The 22,267-nt window shown below is 51.1% G+C and overlaps 2 protein-coding genes across 3 annotated transcripts in view; both read right to left on the reverse strand.

Moving 5' to 3' along the window:
* Positions 1–466: 466 nt before the first annotated feature.
* GPSM3 (G protein signaling modulator 3) lies at positions 467–2,612 on the reverse strand. 2 transcript variants are annotated; one of them, XM_033216724.1, is made up of 4 exons: positions 2,169–2,612; positions 1,850–1,952; positions 1,410–1,571; positions 467–1,205 (listed from the first exon to the last, which is right to left on the reverse strand). In XM_033216724.1, exons 1-4 carry the CDS (start codon positions 2,177–2,179, stop codon positions 1,068–1,070), a joined length of 414 nt encoding a protein of 137 aa, XP_033072615.1. In that variant the 5' UTR covers positions 2,180–2,612; the 3' UTR covers positions 467–1,067. The 2 variants fall into 2 exon arrangements, with proteins under 2 accessions (XP_033072615.1, XP_033072614.1); XM_033216723.1 differs by having other exon boundaries at positions 1,410–1,609; positions 2,169–2,609.
* Positions 2,613–4,563: 1,951 nt separating this feature from the next.
* NOTCH4 (notch receptor 4) overlaps positions 4,564–22,267 on the reverse strand; it is a 29,744-nt gene continuing 12,040 nt past the window's right edge. The window contains 15 exon segments of the mRNA XM_033216725.1: positions 4,564–5,871; positions 6,049–6,146; positions 6,649–6,660; positions 6,663–6,795; positions 7,020–7,315; positions 7,825–7,963; positions 8,053–8,134; positions 8,332–8,551; positions 10,399–10,574; positions 10,685–11,068; positions 11,641–12,164; positions 13,336–13,448; positions 13,702–13,954; positions 20,030–20,214; positions 21,952–22,105. Of these exon segments, the coding sequence (XP_033072616.1) occupies positions 5,158–5,871; positions 6,049–6,146; positions 6,649–6,660; positions 6,663–6,795; positions 7,020–7,315; positions 7,825–7,963; positions 8,053–8,134; positions 8,332–8,551; positions 10,399–10,574; positions 10,685–11,068; positions 11,641–12,164; positions 13,336–13,448; positions 13,702–13,954; positions 20,030–20,214; positions 21,952–22,105 (3,483 nt within the window). The 3' untranslated portion in view covers positions 4,564–5,157.

Raw genomic sequence — 22,267 nt, forward strand, 5'->3', positions numbered from 1 at the left:
GAGAGAGAGACACAGAAACAGAGGAACTGAGACCGAGTGGAGGAGGGGAGAGGGAAGAGGGGATGAGGGGAGGAGACGGGCCATCTGAAAAATATGGGAAAGCCCCCGGCTGGACTTCCGCGGCCTGGGAGTGGGGGCGTGTTGGCGGCTGTGGGGGTCTGCCACCTGGGTCCTGAATCAGGGATCTAGGCGATGTGGACTCACGCCGCTGGAATGCCTGGGTTCACCGACAGCTCAGTTCATATTTCTTGTTCTAATGACTCCCCTCCCTGTTCTACTTAATTAAAACCAGGAGAGGGGGGCTGGGGGAGATAATTAGGGAGGTCTCCAGCCGCTGCTTAATGAGCCAGTAATTAACCAGCCAGGGAGGGGAGCTGGCCTCTGGCCAGACTGGGGAGAGAGGCGGCCTCTGGCCTCACCTTCCTACCCTTCACCCCGCCCTGGTCCCCCAGACACCAGTCTTCAGTCCAGAGGGGTATTACATTTATTCACACAACCAAAACATCAGACAGACTCAGCAGCAGTGGGGAGGGAGGGTGGGCAGGGCTGAAGGTCCATTCACAGCCTGTAAACCCCTCAGTCTCAGGGATGGGGGGTGCTGATAGTGGGACTGGGAGAATAATCTTAATCTCTCAGGTGCCCACCCACCTTCCCTTCTTACTGGGAGGAAGGGTAGAGCTGTCTCTCAGGTTATAACCTCTCAGGAGGAGGCCTGAGCCCTCAGACCCTAGTGCCTAGTAGCTCGACAATTGGTGGTGTCCCCACAAGTTAGGGAAAAGACTCCCAGCCACTCCTTGAGATGGGTGCCTGGGATCCCCCTTACTGCCTCAAGCTCCCATGGACCTGTGCGGGGGGAGTTAAATCCCCGTTCCACCTCGCCTGTTCCCAGAGTTTGAGGCCTTTCACCCGGTCCAGTTCCCAGGGAAGGTGATGTGGGCGATGAATATTGAGATTTGCGCTGCGTCTTTCAGTCTCTGTTACCCCCGCCAAGCAAGAGTTGAGGGCATGTAATAGGCTGCCCAGCTTTCAGACCAGGGGCGAGGAAGGGCTGGCTGGGGGCTCAAGTCTCAGCAGGTGTGTGTGGGGGGCCGGGACCTTTGCTCCTCCATTCGACCCCCACCCTGAACTCTCAGCAGCAACTCCAGGAGCTCCTGCCCACCTGGAGGGAGGGGAGGCTCTGACCGCTGGGCTTCCATCCGCTGGCACTGGAGGAGTGGAGGCAGAGGAAGAGCTTTGGTAAGGGTCTGAGGGGAGGAGGTTCTTGAGAGGATCAAGGGTTGGTATGGGGAGGCATATAGGAAACCTGTGAAGGCGATGGGGTGCCTAGGGAGAAACAGGAGTAGAACCCAAAAGAGAACAGGGCCAAGAGACCAGGAGGCCTAGGTTTGCCTCCTGGGGGGATGTCTTACCTGGTGACTGAGGATGGTGCTGTAAAGCTGTTCTCTGTCCTCAAGAGGACGGAGTGGGGCAGGGGCTACGCTTGGGGGGTTTTGTGGGGTGAAGAAGGTGGCCCTCTGCTCCTCTAGGCGGCGGGACTGGGCTTCAGCCACCAGGTCCAGAAGGAGCTCAGTCTGCAGGGAGAGCAGGGAGGCCGAGCGGGGTCCCAGTGCTGGGGAGAGGGGTGTGGAGGGCTCAGAGACCCAGAGAGGTTGGCAGACAGGAGCCGTGGGGGAGTGTGGACAGGGTGATGTGATTAGGGACTTTGGATCAGAGGAGAGGGGGCGCAATGGGTAATCCCAAGGGGAGTCTGGAGGAGGTGGGGGAGAGGGCCCACAATGGACTGGGCCTTGGTAATGGGATCAGGACGTGGGCACCAGGGTCAGGGCTCTCCCTGGGTGGGTAGGGGTACCTGTGTGGCGGGTCCCTGGAGGAGGAGGGGACGGAGGAGCAGATCGCCAAGGCCGAGTGGTGGAGTTTGGAGGGGGCCAGCCTTGCTCATCCTGAGGGGGGCCCTGATGCCAAAATATGTCCATTCCAGTCAAGCAGTGGTGGTTGAAGTGGGTGGAGTGGACAGGGGCTAGGTCAGTGGCCTGTTTCCTCTCTGTCTCTGTTCCTGCCTCAGTTTGCCCCAGCCTTTCAAGGCCCCTCTGTCCCTACATTTCTGCCCCAGATCCTCTCACCTCCCTTCTTTCCCAGTGTCAGCCTCCCCAACCCCGTGCCCAGCTCACCTGCTCACCATCCTCTTCTTCCTGGGGTCTCTCAGCCTCCATCCCCTGGAGGGGAGAAACTGGTGGGGGAGGGGTGGCTGGGATTTGGGAGGAGGGCCGGAACCTTGGGTTCCTGAGGGGAGTGGGGGCTGGAAGGGGTGGGGGTGAGCTGGGGGCTGGATGCCTGGGTACTGAGCAGGAAGCTGGGTTCCTGGTCAGCCCCCCCACGGGCCCCGCCCATCCCTGTCAACTTCCTCCATTCTCTTTTCCCACCCAAACAGCTTGTTCAGTCTCTCTCACCCCAGGGGAGCACAAAGACTGGGAAAAACTCCTCCAGCTGCAGGAGTGGAGGGGGCTGATAGTGGGGAAGGACTCCTGGCGGTCTCATCTCCAGAGCCTCAGTAGCCCCCTAATCCCTGACTCTGCTCCCTCCACCCCACCTCCTCTTCTGCTCTGTCAACACAGGAACTAGCTACACAGGAAGTGGTTTCACTCCTCAGAATCCCCCTCCCCCCAACCAGGTCCCTTCCCTCCCTGAGATAGACCCTGCTGTAGGATTTGGCCTTCCCGATCTTCCCTCTTCTTACTGGGTCTGGGAGGGGGCATGGTTCCAGTGGGAAGTAGAGGATTCAGACCTAGGGTTGTGGAGCTCTCAAATATATACATAAAACCCTAGCACTGGGTCCAACACGTAGTAAGTATTCAATATATATGTATTGAATAATCCCTGACCCCCAGGTATTTATAGTCTATTCAGGAGATGGCCGGCCACTGTGGCTCACACTTGTAATCCTAGCACTTTGGGAGGCCCATGGGGGTGGATTGCCTGAGCTCAGGAGTTCGAGACCAGCCTGGGCAACATGGCGAAACTCCATCTCTACTAAAATACAAAAAATTAGCCGAGCGTGGCCACATGCGCCTGTAATCCCAGCTACTCAGGAGGTTGAGGCAGGAGAATTGCTTGAACCCGGGAGGCGGAGGTTGCAGTAAGCCAAGATTGTGCCACTGCACTCCGGCCTGGGTGACAGAGCGAGACTCCGTCTCCAAAATAAAAATAAAATAAAATAAAATAAAGTAAAATAAAATATACACTCTATTCAGGAGACAAGATGTGTACCAAATGTGAGAGTACAGGAAGGGTTCATTTTGGAAACTTATAGTTTAGTGCAGACAAGGGGCAGGGGAAAACCTGTTTTGGGTATGAGAGATGTAGATATGGAAAAATGAGAGGCTGAGGTGGGAAGACTGCTTGAGCCCAGGAGGTTGTGGCTGCAGTGAGCCATTTGTGCCACTGCACTCCAGCTTGGGCAACAGAGCAAGACCCTGTTTCAGAAAAAGAAATGAAATGAAATTGAAAAGGGAGAGGACTACCTCTCTGGCTTGGTCTTTGATCAATGCTAATCAGGATGGTTGGCATCAAGGAAGGAGCAGGGCAGACAACCATTTGGTACCTCTAAATGGCAGCCTGTCATGTTAGGGAGTTTATAGCTGAGTGATTTGGAATGTGAAATGTGATGAAGAAGAGATCTGGTCCTGCCACTTATTCCCTTGCAATCTTGGGCAGATCTCTGTGCCTCAATTTCTGAAAGAGTGAAATAGGGTTTTAATAGCACCTACTTCATAGAGTTGATGTATTAAATGTAATAAAGCACTTGATGCATAGTGGATACTCAATAAACTGTAGATATTATTGGCTTTCAAAATGCCTCATGACTCCATGTTTCAAACCTAGCAACATGTTGCTGCAAGGTGGACAGTTTCTTTAAGACACTCTCTCCATCTACTTGACTTGTGGCCTTAGGAATCTCCTAAGTGGCCATAACGAAAAGCCCTAGGATGAGGGACAAAGTGTGTGCATCATCTAGTGCAGTGGTCTCCTACCTTTTTGGCACCAGGGAAGAGTTTCATGGAAGACAATTATTCCATAGTCAGTGGGGATAGGGGGCTGGTTTCAGGATGAAACTGTTCCACCCCAGATCATTAGGCATTAGATTCTCATAAGAAGTAAGAAACTCAGATCCCTTGCATGCGCAGTTCACAATAGGGTTCGAGCTCCTATAAGAATCTAATGCTTATGCTTATCTGACAGGAGGTGGAGCTTGGGCAGTAATGCTTGCTCACCTCCTGCTGTGTGGCCCAGCTCCTAAGAGGCCATGGACCAGTACCAGTCTGCGGCCCAGGGGTTGGGGACCCCTGACCTAGTGTGTGTGTGGGTTCTCCCTTGGCTACTAGACTCTTGCTTTCAGATAATACCCTAAATTATCACAGCGCCCCCAAATATACTTATTCTTGCTTTTAAACTATACTTACATCCTCCATTCAATGCAAATGCTGAGCCGAAAGCACAAAATGCTGACACTATGCAGTCACTCCCATCTTTTTTCCCATTCTTCTCCCCAACTCCTCCAAAAAAAGGTAACACTTCAAATCAGCTTTATTATGGGTGACAGATTTAGGGTTCTTAAATAGTGATAGCAGTGGCTAGAAGAAGCGCTTCATCCCCGCAGTGGAGTTTCTTTGTTGTGAGGGGAGGGAATGCAAGGAGTCATCAGCTGGGGTGGCCCTTGGCCACTTTTCAGCATCTACACAGTGCCTGGCACATAGTTGGTGTCCAATAAATATTTGTCAGCCATTTGTGGGCAGTGGGGACAATGGATGAAGGGAGCTCCCTTTGGAAACCATATATAGGAAAGAACATCTTACATCCCATATGCCTGCAGCTTGGTTCCAATTTAGGGGTATTTCCACTCCACTCTGCCCTCCTGTGGCCTGTCTTATTTTCTGGAGGAGGACTGGGCCTGCCTCATCCTAGCATCGTAAACCCTCTTTCCAGAGCTGCAGATTCTCCATGTGGAAGATGCCTGCTCTGGTGGGCATACATTCATTTTAGGAGAGAAACTAAACTCACAACCCTTCATTTTTGGGGCTCCATCTTAAAACCAGGAAGGCCTTCCAGCCTGCCTTTTAATGGGGTAATCATTTTTGGAATTCCTTCCTACCATGTATTCTCCTATTTTTTGCCCTCTCCTCCTTGGTTTATGGGCATTTCTTGGTGGGCTGGGGGACCCCAGTCAAGTTGAGGGGATCCCCGCTCCGGGGACGGAGTAAGGCAAGAAGGCGGATTTGGAATGTTAGAGGCAGGACCGCAAGCTCCCAGGGCCACCCAATCACAGGGCCAGTCATCCGTTGGGCCCCTGCCTCCGCGCCCGGCAGCCACTCCGTATCTTCCTCGCATTATCGCAGGGTTGGGCCGAGGCCCGCGCATGCCTGCAGAAAACCTACGGCCGCGAGGGGGCGGGCCTCCTCCTGCTCCTCCTCCCGAGAAGCTCCGGCAATGAGAATAGGCCCCGCCCCCCCGCGCAGCCAAGTCTACGGACCAAGTCCGAGCCTGCCGACAAGCTCCGCCCCCACGAGGGCCTGCTCCGGCTGACAGCGTCCGGCAGCGCGGCAGAGCCCCGCCCCCATGCGGGGGCACGCTTACAGACGTCGTCCGTGCGCGCGGGAAGGGCCCGGACTCGCGGCCCGGCGTGGTTTTGTGACGGGCCTCTAGTGGCCCCGCCCCTTCCAGCAGCGTCAGCAGATCCCAGTGGTTACGTTGGCGAGCGACGTCCGCGGGCGCCAGCCCAGCCTGGTCCCGCAGCTCTCGGGCTGCCCCCAGCCCCAGCAGCAGCTGGGCTACTTCCACCGCTCCTTCCCGTGCCGCCAGGAACAGCGGCGTCTGCTCCTGCACAGGAGGAAAGAGCCAGGAGCGATATCAGGGCAGGCCACGCCCACAGGACTGGGCCTTTCTACCTTCACTTACGGGACCACTGGCCCCTCTCCCCTCAGGCTTGCGGGTTACCGCACTTTCCATTTCTCCTGCGCCCGACTGTTTTGTGGGAAGCCCTCTGTCCCATCTAACCCTGCTGTCCTGGGCGTCTTTATCGGCTCCGGCCTGGAGAAGCGAGCGGGCGGCTCGGGCGTTGTTCACGGCAGCAGCCCAGTGCAGCGCAGTTTTCCCTAGGGGACGACGTGGGAGGTGGTTACCGCTGTTGGGGGCCAGACGCCTGGGTTCCGGTTTCCCACGGGTTCTGCCCTTGGGGGAAGGGCTATTTGGGCAGCTTGGTCCCTCAAAGGCGGGAAGCGTTGCCCAGGAGACCACCGGCCTGCAGGAAGTGTTGCCTTGGTGACGTCTCCAGTGCGCGGGAGGGACAATGGGACATTGTTCTGGGGTCGGTGAGACTGGGAGACCGTCTCCCCCCACGAGGTCCCGCCCCCTTTCCACAGACACTCTCTTCCATGCCAGTTCCCCAGTAAGCTGGAGCAGAGGGCCAGTGTGGTGGTGACGGTGGAAGTTGGAGGGGAAACTCACACGGCCAGTATTTCCACCGCATCGCAGATTGACAGCCGTAACAGCAGGATGAGAGGGAATGCCCCTCCGCTGCACCTATATTTTGCACTCTATCTCCCACCCCATCTGCTCAACTTCTCTATAGCACACATCACCCCTTCCTCTACATACCCCATTTATCTTGGCCCCCACGTCTGCTTGGGCTGCAATCAGTTCTTCAACCAGGTCTTCCACCGCCAGTCTGGCAGCCAGCATCAAGGGTGTGGTCCCGTCCTCTGTGCGAGCGTCCACTGCAGTTTGTCTGCTACGGAGCAGAAGCTGAGGAGACAGAGGGCCAGTGACCCCTGGGGTACCCTGGACTGCCATCTCAAGTTCCTTACACTTTTAACCCCACTCGCAATCCATATTCAGCCATCCTCCACAGTTTCCCTGTCAGGTTCTCAATCACACCAATTTCCTGTTTGTCAAACTAGGGGATGCTTCTGTCCAGCTTTACTTGTAAGGTCGCCCCATTCCCTGTAGGGACCTCAGTGTGTGCCAACCTGGCAGACCTCGCGAGCATCGGCAGCCACAGCAGCATGAAGGGGTGTGCGCCCTGCCCGGTCTGGCTGGTTGGGGTTGGCTCCAGCCTCAAGGAGGCGGCGGGCAGCGGTTGGCCGGGAGAATCGGGCAGCCAGGTGCAGGGGGGTCTCCCCAGTGCCCACGGTGTGAGCCTGGGGACAGGCCCCTCCATCCAGCAGAGGTTCCCAGGGCTCAGGACATCCCAGCCATGCCCCTTGGAAGGTCCTGGACTCTACTTCCCCACAGCAAACTGCGGACATCAGGGGTGTCACCCCATCTGTTGGTAAGACATGAGTAATGGGTCAATCTAAATGACACAACAAGAGGGGAGGGACAACATGTAAGCTCAGAGAGAATCAAAACCTGAGGTGCTGGGAAGCTAAGTTCCGGTTCTGTGTGGCTTTAGTCAAGTGACTTTTCTACTTTTCTCTGACTTCAGTTTCTTCCTCTGTAAAAGGAACCTGCAGCTTAATTCTCTGACATTCCAGGGCAGTGGTTTTCTCAAACGAGTCTGGATCAGATTCACCTGAAGGGCTTATTAAAACAGATTGCCTAACATCTTCAATTCCTGAGTCAGTAGCTCTGTAGTGGAGCCCAACAATTTGCATTTCTAACAAATTCCCAGGTGATGCTGATTCTGCTGTCTGAGGACCACACTTTGAGAATCATTTTTCTAAGGCACTAGTCTAAAATTAGTTCCTCTAGTTCTGATATTAAAGGACTCTCTTATTCTAATAGGGTCTAAGGACTTTTTTTTTTTTCCTTGGTCTGGGTTGACTCACATACCAGGTCCACGGGTGTCCAGGTCAGGGGCTTCCATCTCGGATTCCTGGGGAGGAGTTAGCATGGCAGCCTGAGGGAGCTCCCCACAGCCACCACTCAGAGACCAGAACTGGCACTTGGAGGGTGGGCCTGTTTCTTCAGCCTTTGGGTAAGAGCAAGGATCAGTGAAGGCTGATTTGCCCTTTCATCCCTTCCATCACCTCCAGACCATACTTGCCCCAGCCCTTTCACCTGGCCCACCTCCTCTCCCTCCTCAGGGCCTGAGCACATCACAACTCCGTCCTCATCAACTTCTGCCTCTGGCTTCAGTGCCCTGGAAGGAAATGGGTGGGTAGAGGTTACATGGAGTTATGACCATCAGGGTCTCCAAGATTTCCAGTAGGCTTCCCACCCCTCTCTCCTTCCCCTATCTTTTTGACTTCTGCAATAGTATTTCTTATCTTTTCTGATTGTAAATATCACCATAGGAGAGACTCCCCTTCCTGAGCCTGGGTTTCTCCTCATTCTCACTTGAGACCAATGCTGTCCTCGCCCAGTGGGGGCCGGCGTCGGTGGGGAGCTGACTGAGTCCTAGGCCGTCGAGTGAAACCAGGGGGCAGCCAGAGAGCTCCATGCTCTCGGCGTCGACGCCGGATAAGCTGGAGGACGAGAAGAGCCCCTAGGGCCAGGAGAATCACCCCAGCCACTGGGGAGCACAGCACAGGCCAGGGAAGCTGGTTGGCAGGGGGTGCTGGTGGGAGAGACAGAGTCACAAAGAGAGGCCACTCCTGGTGAGACTGATTACTATTGGGAGACATTTGGACAAGTAGCCTGTCTTTGCCTTGGTTTTTTTATCTGCGAAATGGGGATGATAATATAGGTTGAGGTTGGGCACAGTGGCTCATGCCTGTAATCCCGGCGCTTTGGGAGGCTGAGGCAGGTGGATCATATGAGGCCAGGAGTTTGAGACCAGCCTGGCCAACATGGCAAAACCCTCTCTCTACTAAAAATACAAAATTTAGCGGCCAAGTGTGGTGGCTCATGCCTGTAATCTCAGCGCTTTGGGAGGCTGAGGCGGGTGGATCACGAGGTCAGGAGATCGAGACCATCCTGTTTAATGTGGTGAAACCCCATCTCTACTAAAAATACAAAAAATTAGCTGGGTGTGGTGGCGGGCGCCTGTAGTCCCAGCTACTTGGGAGGCTGAGGCAGGAGAATGGCGCGAACCTGGGAAGTGGAGCTTGCAGTGAGCCGAGATCGCGCCACTGCACGCCAGCCTGGGTGACAAGGCGAGACTCTGTCTCAAAACAAAACAAAACAAAACACAAAAACCAAAAACCAAAAAAAAATTAGGGCGTGGTGGCATGCCATTGTAATTCCAGCTACTCGGGAGTCTGAGGCAAGAGAATTGCTTAAATCCGAGAGGCAGAGGTTGCAGTGAGCCAAGATGGTGTCACTGTACTCTAGTCTGGGTGACAGAGTGAGATTCTGTCTCAGAAAACAAACGCATAAAAAAACAGGTTGAGGCCGGGCGCGGTGGCTCAAGCCTGTAATCCAAGCACCTTGGGAGGCCGAGACGGGCGGATCACGAGGTCAGGAGATCGAGACCATCCTGGCTAACATGGTGAAACCCCCGTCTCTACTAAAAAATACAAAAAACTAGCCAGGCGAGGTGGCGCGCGCCTGTAGTCCCAGCTACTCGGGAGGCTGAGGCAGGAGAATGGCATAAACCCGGGAGGCAGAGCTTGCAGTGAGCTGAGATCCGGCCACTGCACTCCAGCCCGGGCGACAGAGCGAGACTCCGCCTCAAAAAAAAAAAAAATCCGAAATCTGAAACACTTCTGTTCCTAAGTATTTCAGATGAGGGGTACTCAACCAGCAGTATGTGCCTCATGGGGTTGTTGGGGAGGATTAAATGAGGTAACAATGTGAAATGCTTGGAGTAAGGCACAGAGTGAGTATGATATAGCAATTCTTCTTTTTTTTTTTTTTGAGATGGACTCTCACTCTGTCGCCCAGGCTGGATGGAGTGCAGTGGCGCGATCTCGGCTCACTGCAAGCTCCACCTCCCAGGTTCACGCCCTTCTCCTGCCTCAGCCTCCCGACTAGCTGGGACTACAGGCGCCCCCCAACCACACCCAGCTAATTTTTTTTAGTTTTAGTAGAGACGGGGTTTCACTGCATTAGTCAGGATGGTCTCGATCTCCTGACCTCATGATCCGCCTGCCTCGGTCTCCCAAAGTGCTTGGATTACAGGCGTGAGCCACTGCGCCCGGCCTACTTTTCTTTCATATACTGAGTTGTCTGATACAAAGACGATTAGATATTCGCAGTCTGGTAGAGAAGATAAACCATCCCTTTGTTGGAGGGCTGTGACAGAGGTTAGGATAATGTGCTTAGGGAAATAAGGAAGGAGACTGTAGAACAAATGGGCCAGTGGGAGATTCAGTCAGAGAAAGCAGGGTTAGGGAAAGTAAGTCCCCACAAAGAATATTTTCAGTCTCAGTTGTCCTGTTTGATTCAGCCTCCATTGCCTGTTGCTAGCATGAGAGCTGGCCTGGGAACAGAGGTCAGAGAAAGTGGCAAGGGGTCACCTACCAGTGCCTGCATGAGGGTGGACAGCCAGCAGTGGTCCAGGCAGCAGGGGCTCCAGGGCTCCCACTGCAGCCATCGCAGCAAGGAAGCGGAGTAGAAGCCCAGGGTCCCAGGGACAGCGGGATGCCGGGTGGTCAGGGCCACAGCGGGACAAATCCACACCCATTACCACCACAAACCTGTAGGGGAGGCACCTCAGAGACCTCTGTGTTGGTCCTTGGCTCCCTTCCCTCCCTCTGCCCTCTTAAAAAAACTGGTGTCTGGCCCTTCCCTCCACCTAGCTTCTTACCCAGCACCGAGGGAGTCGGTCTCCTTGCCCAGGGGCTGCGTTTGAGGGGCTGATCTCTCCTGATAGGAGGGGTCCCGAGTTCCTCCTAGCTTTTCTTCAGCCCGGGCCCCAGGATAGGGGTACACCATGTCCCTGCCGTCACGATCCTTCCTTACCCAGAGTCCCACCCTCAGAGTCAGGGACAACACCCGGGCCAGGGCAAACAGCTGCTGGTCTAGGGCTGGGGGGCTCAGTACCACCAGCAGGGCCAGGGAGGGCCCCCACTCTGGGTCCCCATCTTCATGCCTGCAGTCACCTCCATCCCAGCCACACTCTGCAGTGTTGCAGCCTTTCTCACAGTGCTCGTTGTGGAAGTGATCGTGGCAGTACTGGTCATAGGCTGGACTGTGGGGTGAGGAGAGGGGGACTCAGGACCTCCCTAAAACCTGACTCTTCTCTTCACCCTAGAGAGAATTCCCCATATTTTGTGCCCTCCAGGGCTTTGGTTGCTAAGTGAGGGCAGCTGTGGAGCAATGAGCTTAGTCAAGTCCTGGATGGTAGTCCAGACACCCCAATGTCTGCTAACACCCCTGTCTCCCTAGACTGTCCGCTCTCTGTACCCTCCCGAGCTCTCTGTTTCTGAAGGAGAGTCCAAGGCCCTTTTCCCTCTGTGAGGTGCTGACTGCTAGGGGAGATACTCCATGGCAGCAAAGCTTAGGGAGGGAGGCTTGAGGCCTGAGTTCCCACAACTCTCAGGGAGGAGCCCAAAGGCCACGCCCCACATTAAATATTGATGCCACCCCATTACCCTAGGTTGGAGTCCAGAGTCTTCGACCCTTATTTAGTGATAGTTATTAGGGTGGAAACTCCCTGGAGCCCGAGGCTGTGGCCACACTGTAACTCAGAGCCATCTACATCCTTCCTCCTCCTCTCACCCACCCCTCTCCTTCCCTGGCTCCAGTGGGTTTCAGGCTCACGTGCAGGCTGGAGGGGTCTCACAGTCGTAGCCATCAAACAGACACTCTTCAGAGTCACACTGTGGGTGGCACTGCCCGTCCCGGAAGAGAAGCCAGCACCGAGAGTGGGAGGGGCAGCCCTTCCAGGGGTCTGGGACTCCCAGAGAGCAGTCCCCTCCATCCCAATTTCCTCCTGGGCCACTGCAGCCAGCATCGCAGGCCCCATCTCCACTTCTGCCCTCACACCCCTTGGCTCCGGGCTTCTGACACCGGGGCCCTGGAGAGCTGTGAGGGCAGGAGCATCGAAAGCCTTGGCCCCCCAAGCCCGTGGTCTCTGAGCAGCTGCCATTGTATAGGCATGGGGAGGGAGGGCCACAGCCTTTAGGAGCTGGTGGGGTCAGGCAGTCAGGACCCCCATAGCCATTGAGGCAGGCGCAGCGCGGTGGGAAGCCTGGCTTAGGGGAGGGCAGACACAAGCCTCCGTGGTGGCAGTGATGGAGGCCGCAGGAAGGGGCCCTGTGGCTGCAGGTGGGGCCTTCAAAACCCTGTGGAGGGGAGGGGAGATATTGGAGATGGAACTTGCATTATTCTTCCCACTCCCCATCAAGCAAACTCTTGGGTTAAGATGGTGCAGAGGGTCCTAGAGTTTCATATCTAAAAGGCGCCTCAGAGAGCATCAAGTTAATCATTTTGTGGATGTTGAAACCATGTCCCATGGTAATTTCACACAATGACATATTACATTATTTGGAAAATGGATGAAGCACAGTTGAGTGCAACAACCTGATGGGCTGTGGCATTACAGTGCAAGTTCTAGAAGACTAAACAGTTAATAGAATGCTATTATTATTATTACTATTATTATTATTATTTTGAGACAGAGTTTCACTCTTATTGTCCAGGCTGGAGTGCAAAATGGTGTGATCTCGGCTCACTGCAACCTCTGCCTCCCAGGTTCAAGCGATTCTCCTGCCTCAACCTCCCCAATCGCTGGGATTACAAGCATGCAACACCACGCCCAGTTAATTTTATGTTTTTGTAGAGACAGGGTTTCACCATGTTTGTCAGGCTGGTCTCGAACTCCTGACCTCAGGTGATCCGCCTGCCTCGGCCTCCCAAAGTACTGGGATTACAGGTGTGAGCCACCATGCCCGGCCGGTTATTATATTATTATCTTACTCCTTAGAAATAGGATCATATGTCTTCCTCTTCCTCTAGAGAGGGAACAGGATACAGGAGGAGGACATAAGTAGATGTAAGTTATTATTAATATTGAAATTATTGGGTTAGGTTCATGGGTGTTACATTGTTAGAATAATAAAAGAAGACCAGGCATAAACCAGTGTCAGTATATCAGGAACCAAAGCTTAAGATTAGTCTAATTCCATGCATCTGAGGCCCATAAATACATACACATACACACACAGTTAAAATAACCTATCTGAGGCCACCCACCACACAGCCTGAGCTTGGGGAACTCCTGACCTTCCCTTAGGCAATGCCTGTGATTTCTGAAAATTCCATTCATGCTATCAGCTGCCTGCTTTTCCTTTGACTGCTTCTGAGAGACACTTGCCACTGTGAACTTGGCATGGCTTTTTCCAGTAATTTCCACATCAGTGCTCCCCGACAGTCCCTTCTGGGATTCCAACTGAGGTATTCCTGCTTTTTGTCAGTATAGGGGGCAACAGAGAAGGCAGATTTGTGGTCACTTGCCTTGGGGCAGTGGCAGATGAAACCCAGGGGTGATCCTGCTGTGGCCTCACAGGTCCCTCCATGAAAGCAGGGTTGGCTGTGGCAGGGGTCTATCTCCACCTCACACCATTGGCCTGTAATTGTGGGGGAGATTAGACGTCACACACTGCATCAGTCACTGCCTCTGTCTTAGCCCATTCCTGGATGTTGGCCCAGTGCTAGATGTGCAGGTGAAGGGCTCCTGGGGCATCTTTTCTGGGTGGGGTGGGCGTGGAGGCAGAGGATGGACCAGATGGCGGCTGCCACATGGGTGGAGACTATCTGGCTCTCCATGGTCTGCTCCGCTGTGCTCCAGACATGCTTGTGCCCCTTGTCCTGGGGCCTCACCTGTGTGTCCAGGAAGACACTGGCAGTAGAAGGCATTGGCCAGAGAGTGGCAGGCTGCAGTGCCTGTGGGGTGGCAGGGCTGGTCCAGACACTCGTCCACGTCTCCCTCACAGCGTAGCCCCACAAAGCCTGGAGGGCAGGCACAGTGGAAGCCTCCAGGTTTGGGGGTGCAGGTTCCATGGTTGTGACAGGGTTGGGACTGACAAGCATCAAGTTCCTTTGAGCAGTTCTGTCCATTGTAGCCTGGGGCGCACTGCAGACAAAGAGGGTTAGACGGAACCAGTGGATGAGCCCAACCTAGCACTACAAGGGACCCAGCTCAAGACAGTTTGTCCAGTCCCCCACCTTCCAGCTCAACAGCATCACTCAACTCACCATCCATCATGGCCATGCGTCACAACCCTTCTACCTCAACTCCCCATGAGACACAATTGTTTGGTGACACACAACTCAACCTTCCCCAGTCCCAAACAATCTCTATGACACACTGCCACCAAACACAGCACTATTTTTGGTAAAACCTTCCTCCCCTACTAAATACCCACCAGGCTCTCTAATACTTTATTAATTCATAAGCATCTACTGAATGCCTACTTTGTGTCAGGCACCGTTTTAGGCACTAGGAATAGGAAGAAAGTTAGAATTCATTCCTATTTCCTGGGAACTCTCAGTCAACCAGAGGAAAGAATTGGCTAGCATTTATTGCATGATTTATATACGTAACCTAAAAATCCCCTGAATGACATTTTATTTGGGTTATCTCATCGATTTTTACTTTGCACGTAAGGAAGCTGAGTCTCTGAAAGGTTAAGTGACTTGTGCAAGTCAAATAGCTATAGGTGGCAGAGCTGGGAATCAATGAAGGTCTGTGACTCCATAACCATTGCTCTCAACCATTTTCTGCTTCTTCATGCCACTTAGCTAGTGAAAGAAGCGTCATTGGCAAGATCTGTACCACGTGCTGGCTTCCTTGCAAGAGGAAGGAGAGTGTGCAGGAGTAGAGTACCAGGAAGGCAGGCTTCAAAGAGGGAAAAGGGAATTCACAAAGAACCCAAGGAGTGGTCAGAGAGCTGGAAGGAACAGGTGATGGGGGTGTTTTGGAAGAGGGAACTTCATAAAAGAAGTAAAACTGAGTAATGGGTGCCCAGAGGTTTACTACTGATCAGTATACTGCTTTTGTTTATGTTTGAAAATGTTCATAATAAAAGGTTAAAAAATACAATAAAAAAGTGAGAAAAGAGGGTAGGTTAGGGGATCTGTCTTGAGCTTCTCTCAAAAGTTGTGGTTCTGGCCGGGCATGGTGGCTCACTACTGTAATCCCAGCAGTTTGGGAGGTCAAGGTGAGTGGATCACTTGAGGTCAGGAGTTTGAGACTAGCCTGGCCAACATGGTGAAACTCCATATCTACTAAAAATACAAAGAAAAAAATTAGCTAGGTGTGGTGGCAGACACCTGTAATCCCAGCTACTGGGGAAGCTGAGGCAGGATAATTGCTTGAACCAGGGAGGTAGAGGTTGCAGGAACCCGAGATTGTACCATTACACTCCAACCTGAGTGACAGAGCAAGACTCTGTCTCAAAAAAAAAAAAAAAAAAGTTGTGGTTCTATATCTCAAAATAATAAAGGCCATATGTGACGAACCCACAGCTAACATCATATTGAATGGGGAAAAGTTGAAAGCCTTTAAGATCTGGAACAAGACAAGGATGCTCACTTTCACTATTTTTATTCAAGGTAATACTGGAAGTCCTGGCCAGAGCAATTAGGCAGGAGAAAGAAAGAAAGGGCATCCAAATTGCAAAGGAAGAAATCAAATTATCCATGTTCACAGGTGACGTAATCCTATATTTAGAAAAACCTAAAGAAAACACTGGTTATAAACAAATTCAGTAAAGCTGTAGGATACAAAATCAATGTAGAAAAAGTAGTAGCATTTCTATACACTAACAGCAAACAATCTGAAAAAGAAATCAAGAAAGCAATCCCATTTATAATAGTTACAAAAAATAAAAACAAACAAATACATTTAACCAAAGAAGTGAAAGAGTACTGCAATGACAGCTATAAAACACTGATGAAATAAATTGAAGGGGACACAAAAAAATGGAAAGCTATCCTGTGTTCATGGATTGGAAGAATGAATACTGTTAAAATGTCTGTGCTTACCAAAGTGATCTACAGAGTCATGCAACCCCTATGAAAATACCAATGATATTCTTTACAGAAATAGAAAAAATAACCCTAAAATTTATCTGAACTGTAAAAGACCCAAATAGCCAAAGCAGTCTTGAGCAAAAAGAACAAAGCTAGAGGCACCACACTACCTGTCTTCAAAATATACTATAAAGCGATAGTAACCAAAACAGCATGGTGCTGGCATAAAAAACAGACACATAGATCAATTGAATGGAATAGAGAGCCCAGAAAAACAAGTCCAAACATTTACAGCGAACTTACTTTCTTTTTTCTTTTCTTTTTTTTTGAGATGGAGTCTTGCTCTGTTGCCCAGACTGGAGTGCAATGGCATGATCTCGGCTCACTGCAACCTCCACCTCCTGGGTTCAAGCGATTCTCCTGCCTCAGCCTCCTGAGTAGCTGGGATTACAGGTGCACGCCACCATGCCCAGCTGATTTTTGTATTTTTAGTAGAGATGAGGGTTTCACCATGTTGGTCAGGCTGGTCTTGAACTCATGACCTTGTGATCTGCCTGTCTTGCCTTCCCAAAGTGCTGGGATTATAGGCATGAGTCACCCCTTCTGGCCAGCCAACTTACTTTCAACAAAGGCACCAAGTACACACATTGGAGAAAGGACACTCTCTTCAATAAATGGTGCTGGGAAAACTGGATATCCATATGCAGAAGAAACTAAACCTAGGCCAGGCGTGGTGGCTCATGCCTGTAATCCCAGCACTTTGGGAGGCAGAGGTGGGTGGGTCACCTGAGGTCAGGAGTTTGAGACCAGCCTGACCAATATGGTGAAACCCCGTCTCTACTAAAATTACAAAAATTAGCTGGGCGTAGTAGCATGCACCTGTAGTCCCAGCTACTCAGGAGGCTGAGGCAGGAGAATCGCTTGAACCTGGGAGGCGGAGGTTGCAGTGAGCTGAGATCACACCACTGCACTCCAGACTGGGCAACAGAGTGAGACTCCACCTCAAAAAACAAAAAAAACCAAAAAAAAACAAAAAACCACAAAAAAACGAAACCTCTATCTGTCATCATATACAAAATAGATTAAAGCCGTACATGTACAACTGGAAACTATGAAGCCACTAAAAAAAAAGTTCGGCCGGGCATGGTGGGTCACACCTGTAATCCCAGCACTCTGGGAGGCTGAAGCGGGCAGATCACAAGGTCAGGAGTTTGAGACCAGCCTGGCCAATATGGTGAAACCCTGTCTCTACTAAAAATACACACACACACACACACACACAAAGCTGGGCGTGGTGGTGGGCGCCTGTAATTTCAACTACTTGGGAGGCTGAGGCAGGAGAATTGCTGGAACCCGGGAGGCAGAGGTTGCAGTGAGCCCAATTTGCGCCACTGCACTCCAGCCCAGGCAAAGGTACGAGACTTGGTCTCAAAAAAAAAAAAAAAAAGTCATTTGGAAAATGCTTCAAGACATTGATCTGGGCAAAAGTTTTTTGGGTAAGACTTCAACAGCACAGACAACAAAAGCAAAAATAGACAAATGTGATTACATCAAGCTAAAAAGTGTCTGTGCAGCAGAGGAAACAATCAACAGAGTGAAGAGGAAACTACAAAATAGAAGAAAATATTTGCAAACTATCTATCTGACAAGGGATTAATAATCAGAATATATAAGGAACTCAACAGCAAACACCGCCACTACCACCACTGACAAATAATATGGTTTAAAAAATGGGCAAATTATCTGAACAGACATTTCTCAAAAGAAGACATATAAATGGCCAACAGGTATATGGATGCAAATCAGGGAAATGTAAATCAAAACCACAGTGAGATACCATCTCACACCAGTTAAAGTGGCTATTATTGAAAAGACAAGGGCCAAGTGCGGTGGCTCACGCCTGTAATCCCAGCACTTTCAGAGGTTGAGGCGGGAGGATCACTTGAGGTCAGGAGTTCGAGACCATCCTGGCCAACATGGTGAAATCCCATCTCTACTAAAAATATAAAAAATTAACCAAGCGTGGTGGTCCACACCTGTGATCCCAGCTACTCAGGAGGCTGAGGCACAAGAATCGCTTGAATCTGGGAGGCAGAGGTTGCAGTGAGCTGAGATCAAGTCACTGTGCTCCAGCCTGGGCAACAGAGCAAGACTCTGTCAAAAAACAGGAAAAACAAAAACAAAAAATAGCAGATGCTGGCAAGGATGCAAAGAAAGGGCAAACCTCATATGGTGTTGGTGGGAATGTAAACTAACATAGCCAGTACGGAGAAAAGCATGGAAGTTTCTCAAAAATTAAAAAAAGATCTACCATATGATCAATCTACTGTTGATTGCATATCCAAAGGAAATCAGTATCTTGAAGAGATATCTGCACCCCCATGTTTATTGCAGCACTGTTCCCAATAGCTAACATATGGAATTAACCTAAGTGCCATCAACAAATGAATGGAAAAAAGAAACTGTGGCATATATATACAATGGAATATTATTCAATCAGAAAAAGAATGAAATCCTATCATTTTCAGCCACATGGATGAGACTGAAGTACATTATATTAAGTGAAATAAGCCAAGCATGGAAAGACAAATATTGCATGTCTCTTACTTTCACCTTTGTGCCACTGCCTTAGTTAGTCCTGACCTTTCTTGCATTCCAGATAGATACTTGCATCAGCCTCCTATTGCATGTCTAATATTGCTCCTCGCTCACATGTGGGAGCTAAAAAAGTTAGTCTCATGGAAGTAGAGTAGAATTATGGCTACCAGAGGTTAGAAAGGGTGGCAGGGAGGGGGAGATGAAGAGAGGTTGGTTAACGGATACAAAATTATGGTCATATAGAAGGAATAAGTTCTAGTGTTAGATAGCAGAGAAGGATGATGATAGTTAACAATTTGTATTTCAAAATAACTAGAAGAGAGGATTTGGAATGTTCTCAACACAAAGAAATGATAAATGTTTGAGATGATAGATATCCCAATTACCCTGATTTGATTATGACACATTGTATGCATGTATCAAAATATCACATGTGGCCAGGTGTGGTGGCTCATGCCTGTAATCCTATCACTTTGACAGGCTGAGCAGGTGGATCGCCTGAGGTCAGGAGTTCTGAGACCAGCCTGCCCAACATGGTGAAAACCCCATCTCTACTAAAAATACAAAAATTAGCCAGGCGTGGTGGTGCGTGCCTGTAATCCCAACTACTCGGGAGGTTGAGACATGAGAATTACTTGAACCTGGAAGGCGGGCGTTGCAGTGAGCTAAGATCGTGCCATTGCACTTCAGCCTGGGGGATAGAGCGACTCTGTCTCCAAAAACGAAAAGACAAAACAAAACAAAAAAATCTCACAGGTACCCCATAGATATGTACGACTATCATGTGTCAATAACAAAAGAAAATAAAATGGTAACCACATACACAAAAAAGTTGTGGTTCTGAGCATATGAATCAGGCTGCTTAGACTTGAATGCCAGTTTTGGTTCTCCCAGCTGAGTGACCTGGACCACGAAGAGGCCCTAACCAGCCTGGGGAGAAGTTAGGGACATCTTCCTGAGGAAGGTGCCCCCTGAACACCAGCCCGTGGAAGAGGGGTTGGGAAGGCCATTCCAGGTGGTGTCAATAGCAGGGATAAAGGCTGAGAGGCAAGAATCAGTATGGGGTATGTGGGAAAGTCAGCAGCAGTTTTGTGTTGCTGGAGCAGAGAGTAGGAGGGTGGGATGGGGAGAGCTGAGGCCTGAGAGGCAGGCAGGGCTGAGTCATGCAGGCCTTGGACTTTATTCTGAATGAGGCGGGCAGCCACCGAAGGTTCAACAGGGGACAGACAGGTCAGCTGGACATTTTCAGTGGAGTACCCTGGTCATGGGGTAAAGGCTGAACCTGTAGAAGGACACGTGTGGAGGCAGGAACCATAGTTAGGAGACTGATGCAAGTATCTACCTGGAATGCAACAAAGGTCAGGACTCAGGCAGTGGGACAAAGGGCGAAGGTGAAAGCACAGACTTGAGAAAACTTCAGGAGATAAAGTGGCATGACTTTGTGGTTAGTTGGGTGTGTGGGGTTTAAAAAAAAGGGAGGAGAAATGGATACACTGGGTCTTCCCTCAGTCACTACTGTGTCTCCCATCCAGACCACCCTTGTCTTTCCTCCCCCTTCTCCTGCAGACCCTCTCACCTGGCAGAGATACCCACTGGGCTGGGCCATGCAGGTGGCCCCGTGCTGGCAAGGCCTGGACTCACATGGGTTCACATGATCCTGGCACAGGCTGCCTTGGAATCCAGGGGGGCAGTGGCAGAAATAGGAGGGGCCACTGTCGACACAGAGGCCTCCATTCTGGCAAAGGGAAGAGACTTCTATGCCTAGGGAGAGAGACAAACAGGGATATATAAAGATAAGTGGGGGGCCAGGCGCAGTGGCTCACACCTGTAATCCTAGCACTTTGGGAGGCTGAGGCGGGTGGATCACGAGGTCAGGAGTTTCAGACCAGCCTGGCAAACATGGTGAAACGCTGTCTCTACTAAAAATACAAAAAATTAGTCGGGCGTTGTGGCGGGCACCTGTAATCCCAGCTACTTGGGAGGCTGAGGCAGGAGAATCACTTGAACCTGGGAGATGGAGTTTGTAGTAAGCCAAAATCGTGCCATTGCACTCCAGCCTGGGCTATAAAGCAAGACTCTATCTCAAAAAAAAAAAAAAAAAAAAAGAAAAAAAAAGATAAGTGGGGATGCGGTCAGGTGCTGTGGCTCACACTTGTAATCTCAGCACTTTGGGAGGCTGAGACAGGTGTATCACTGAGGTCAGGAGTTTCAGACCAGTCTGGCCAACATGATGAAACCCCGTCTCTATTAAAAATACAAAAAAAAAAATTGGCATGGTGGCACACAAATCCCAGCTACTTGGGAAGCTGAGGCAGGAGAATCACTTGAACCTAGGAGGCGGAGGTTGCAGTGAGCCGAGAATGTGCCACTGCACTCCAGCCTGGGTGGCAGAGTGGGACTCCATTTCAAAAAGAAAAAGATAAGTTGGGAGGATGAAGGGTATATTCAGGGCCCAAACTCTGGGTGTAGAGGCCTTTACCTTGGGGACCACTAACATTCCTGGGTGGAGACCACTCTGGGCCCAAGGAGTTAATAACTCCTGGCACTGAAGAAATTAGAACATCGAGTTTTACCTCTCTCCTCACCCTTTCTGCCAGAATGTTGGAGACGTACCTCTAAAGCTTATCGTAGTGTTAAAGTAACTGTTTTCTTGGCTTAAAACAAGGCTTGAGCAAGAAAGAATTCAAGGGATGCCTCAGGTGAGGACATGTGGCTTAAGTCTGTCCCCTGAGTTCTGCATTCCTTTGATGTTCTCTCCCTGCGATTCCCATCAGCTCTCCCTTAACTCCATCATAGTCTCTTTCCCGAGGTCTTCTCATATCAAACCTTATTCTCAGTATTATAGTTGCCTATAGGGCAGGTGCGGTTGTAGCCAGAGGGCTGGGGGTAGCAGGTCCCCCCATGGGCACAGGGTGCAGAGACACAGCCCCCTAGCTCTGCCTCACACTCTGGCCCCGTCCAACCCACGTCACACACATGTGAGGATCTGGTTGTAAAGAGAAAGGGGAGGGTTTTTCTCTTCTCCTACTGCGTCTGCTCCCCTCCCTGCTGCCTGGACCCCGTGACTTCCTCTTCTTATTATTTTCGTGTTCTTTTTCAAAGAGGTTGGCGTGACATTGAAGTGAATGGGGTGGGGTGAAATGCATTGAGTGTAGCTGGATTAAGTGTGGTCCACTCTGCCTGGGTTATGATGATCAGGACAGAGTTGAGTTGCTCTACGTTGAGTCATGTCCCTCATGGTTGGGCTAAACTGGAATCCTGTGGAATGGGCTGGTTGGTGTTACTTGAATTGTGTTAAATGAGGTAACAGGAATTGCGTTAGGCTTCTCTGATTGCACAGTTCAACACCTGTGCAATCAAGAACTGATTTGTCTGTGTGGTTTTGATTCTCAGGTGGTGGTTTTGGCCAAAGGCTGTGTGGATGCCTGCAGGAATGGGGCAGGTGAGAACACCCATGTTTTCTTCATCTGCTCTCCAGTCAGTGCTGGGGTTGGTTACCTTGGCTCAGTGCAGCCTTCTGGCAGGAGGACAGTGGAAGGTTGCAGAGAGGCCCGGTCCATCCCTGGAGGCACAAGCAGTGGAAGGAGGGCCCAGTCTGGAGGCAGTGGGAATTGCGTGGACAGGGCTTCTGGGCACATAAGTCCATCAGAGTCTGAGGGGTGGGAGGGAGTGTGAGGCAGGACACAGCATCAGATTCCCAGCCCAGAGATGGTGCTCTGCTCACTCCAGCTCCTCGAAATCCCTTACTTCAAAAACTCTCCCCTGAATGGCCTGGGACCAGGTGACCCTCCCTGGTTTCCCTCCCAGCCACTTC

This window comes from Trachypithecus francoisi, unplaced genomic scaffold, assembly GCF_009764315.1.
Source record: "Trachypithecus francoisi isolate TF-2019V2 unplaced genomic scaffold, Tfra_2.0 Lachesis_group10, whole genome shotgun sequence".
NCBI classification, from domain to species: domain Eukaryota; kingdom Metazoa; phylum Chordata; class Mammalia; order Primates; family Cercopithecidae; genus Trachypithecus; species Trachypithecus francoisi.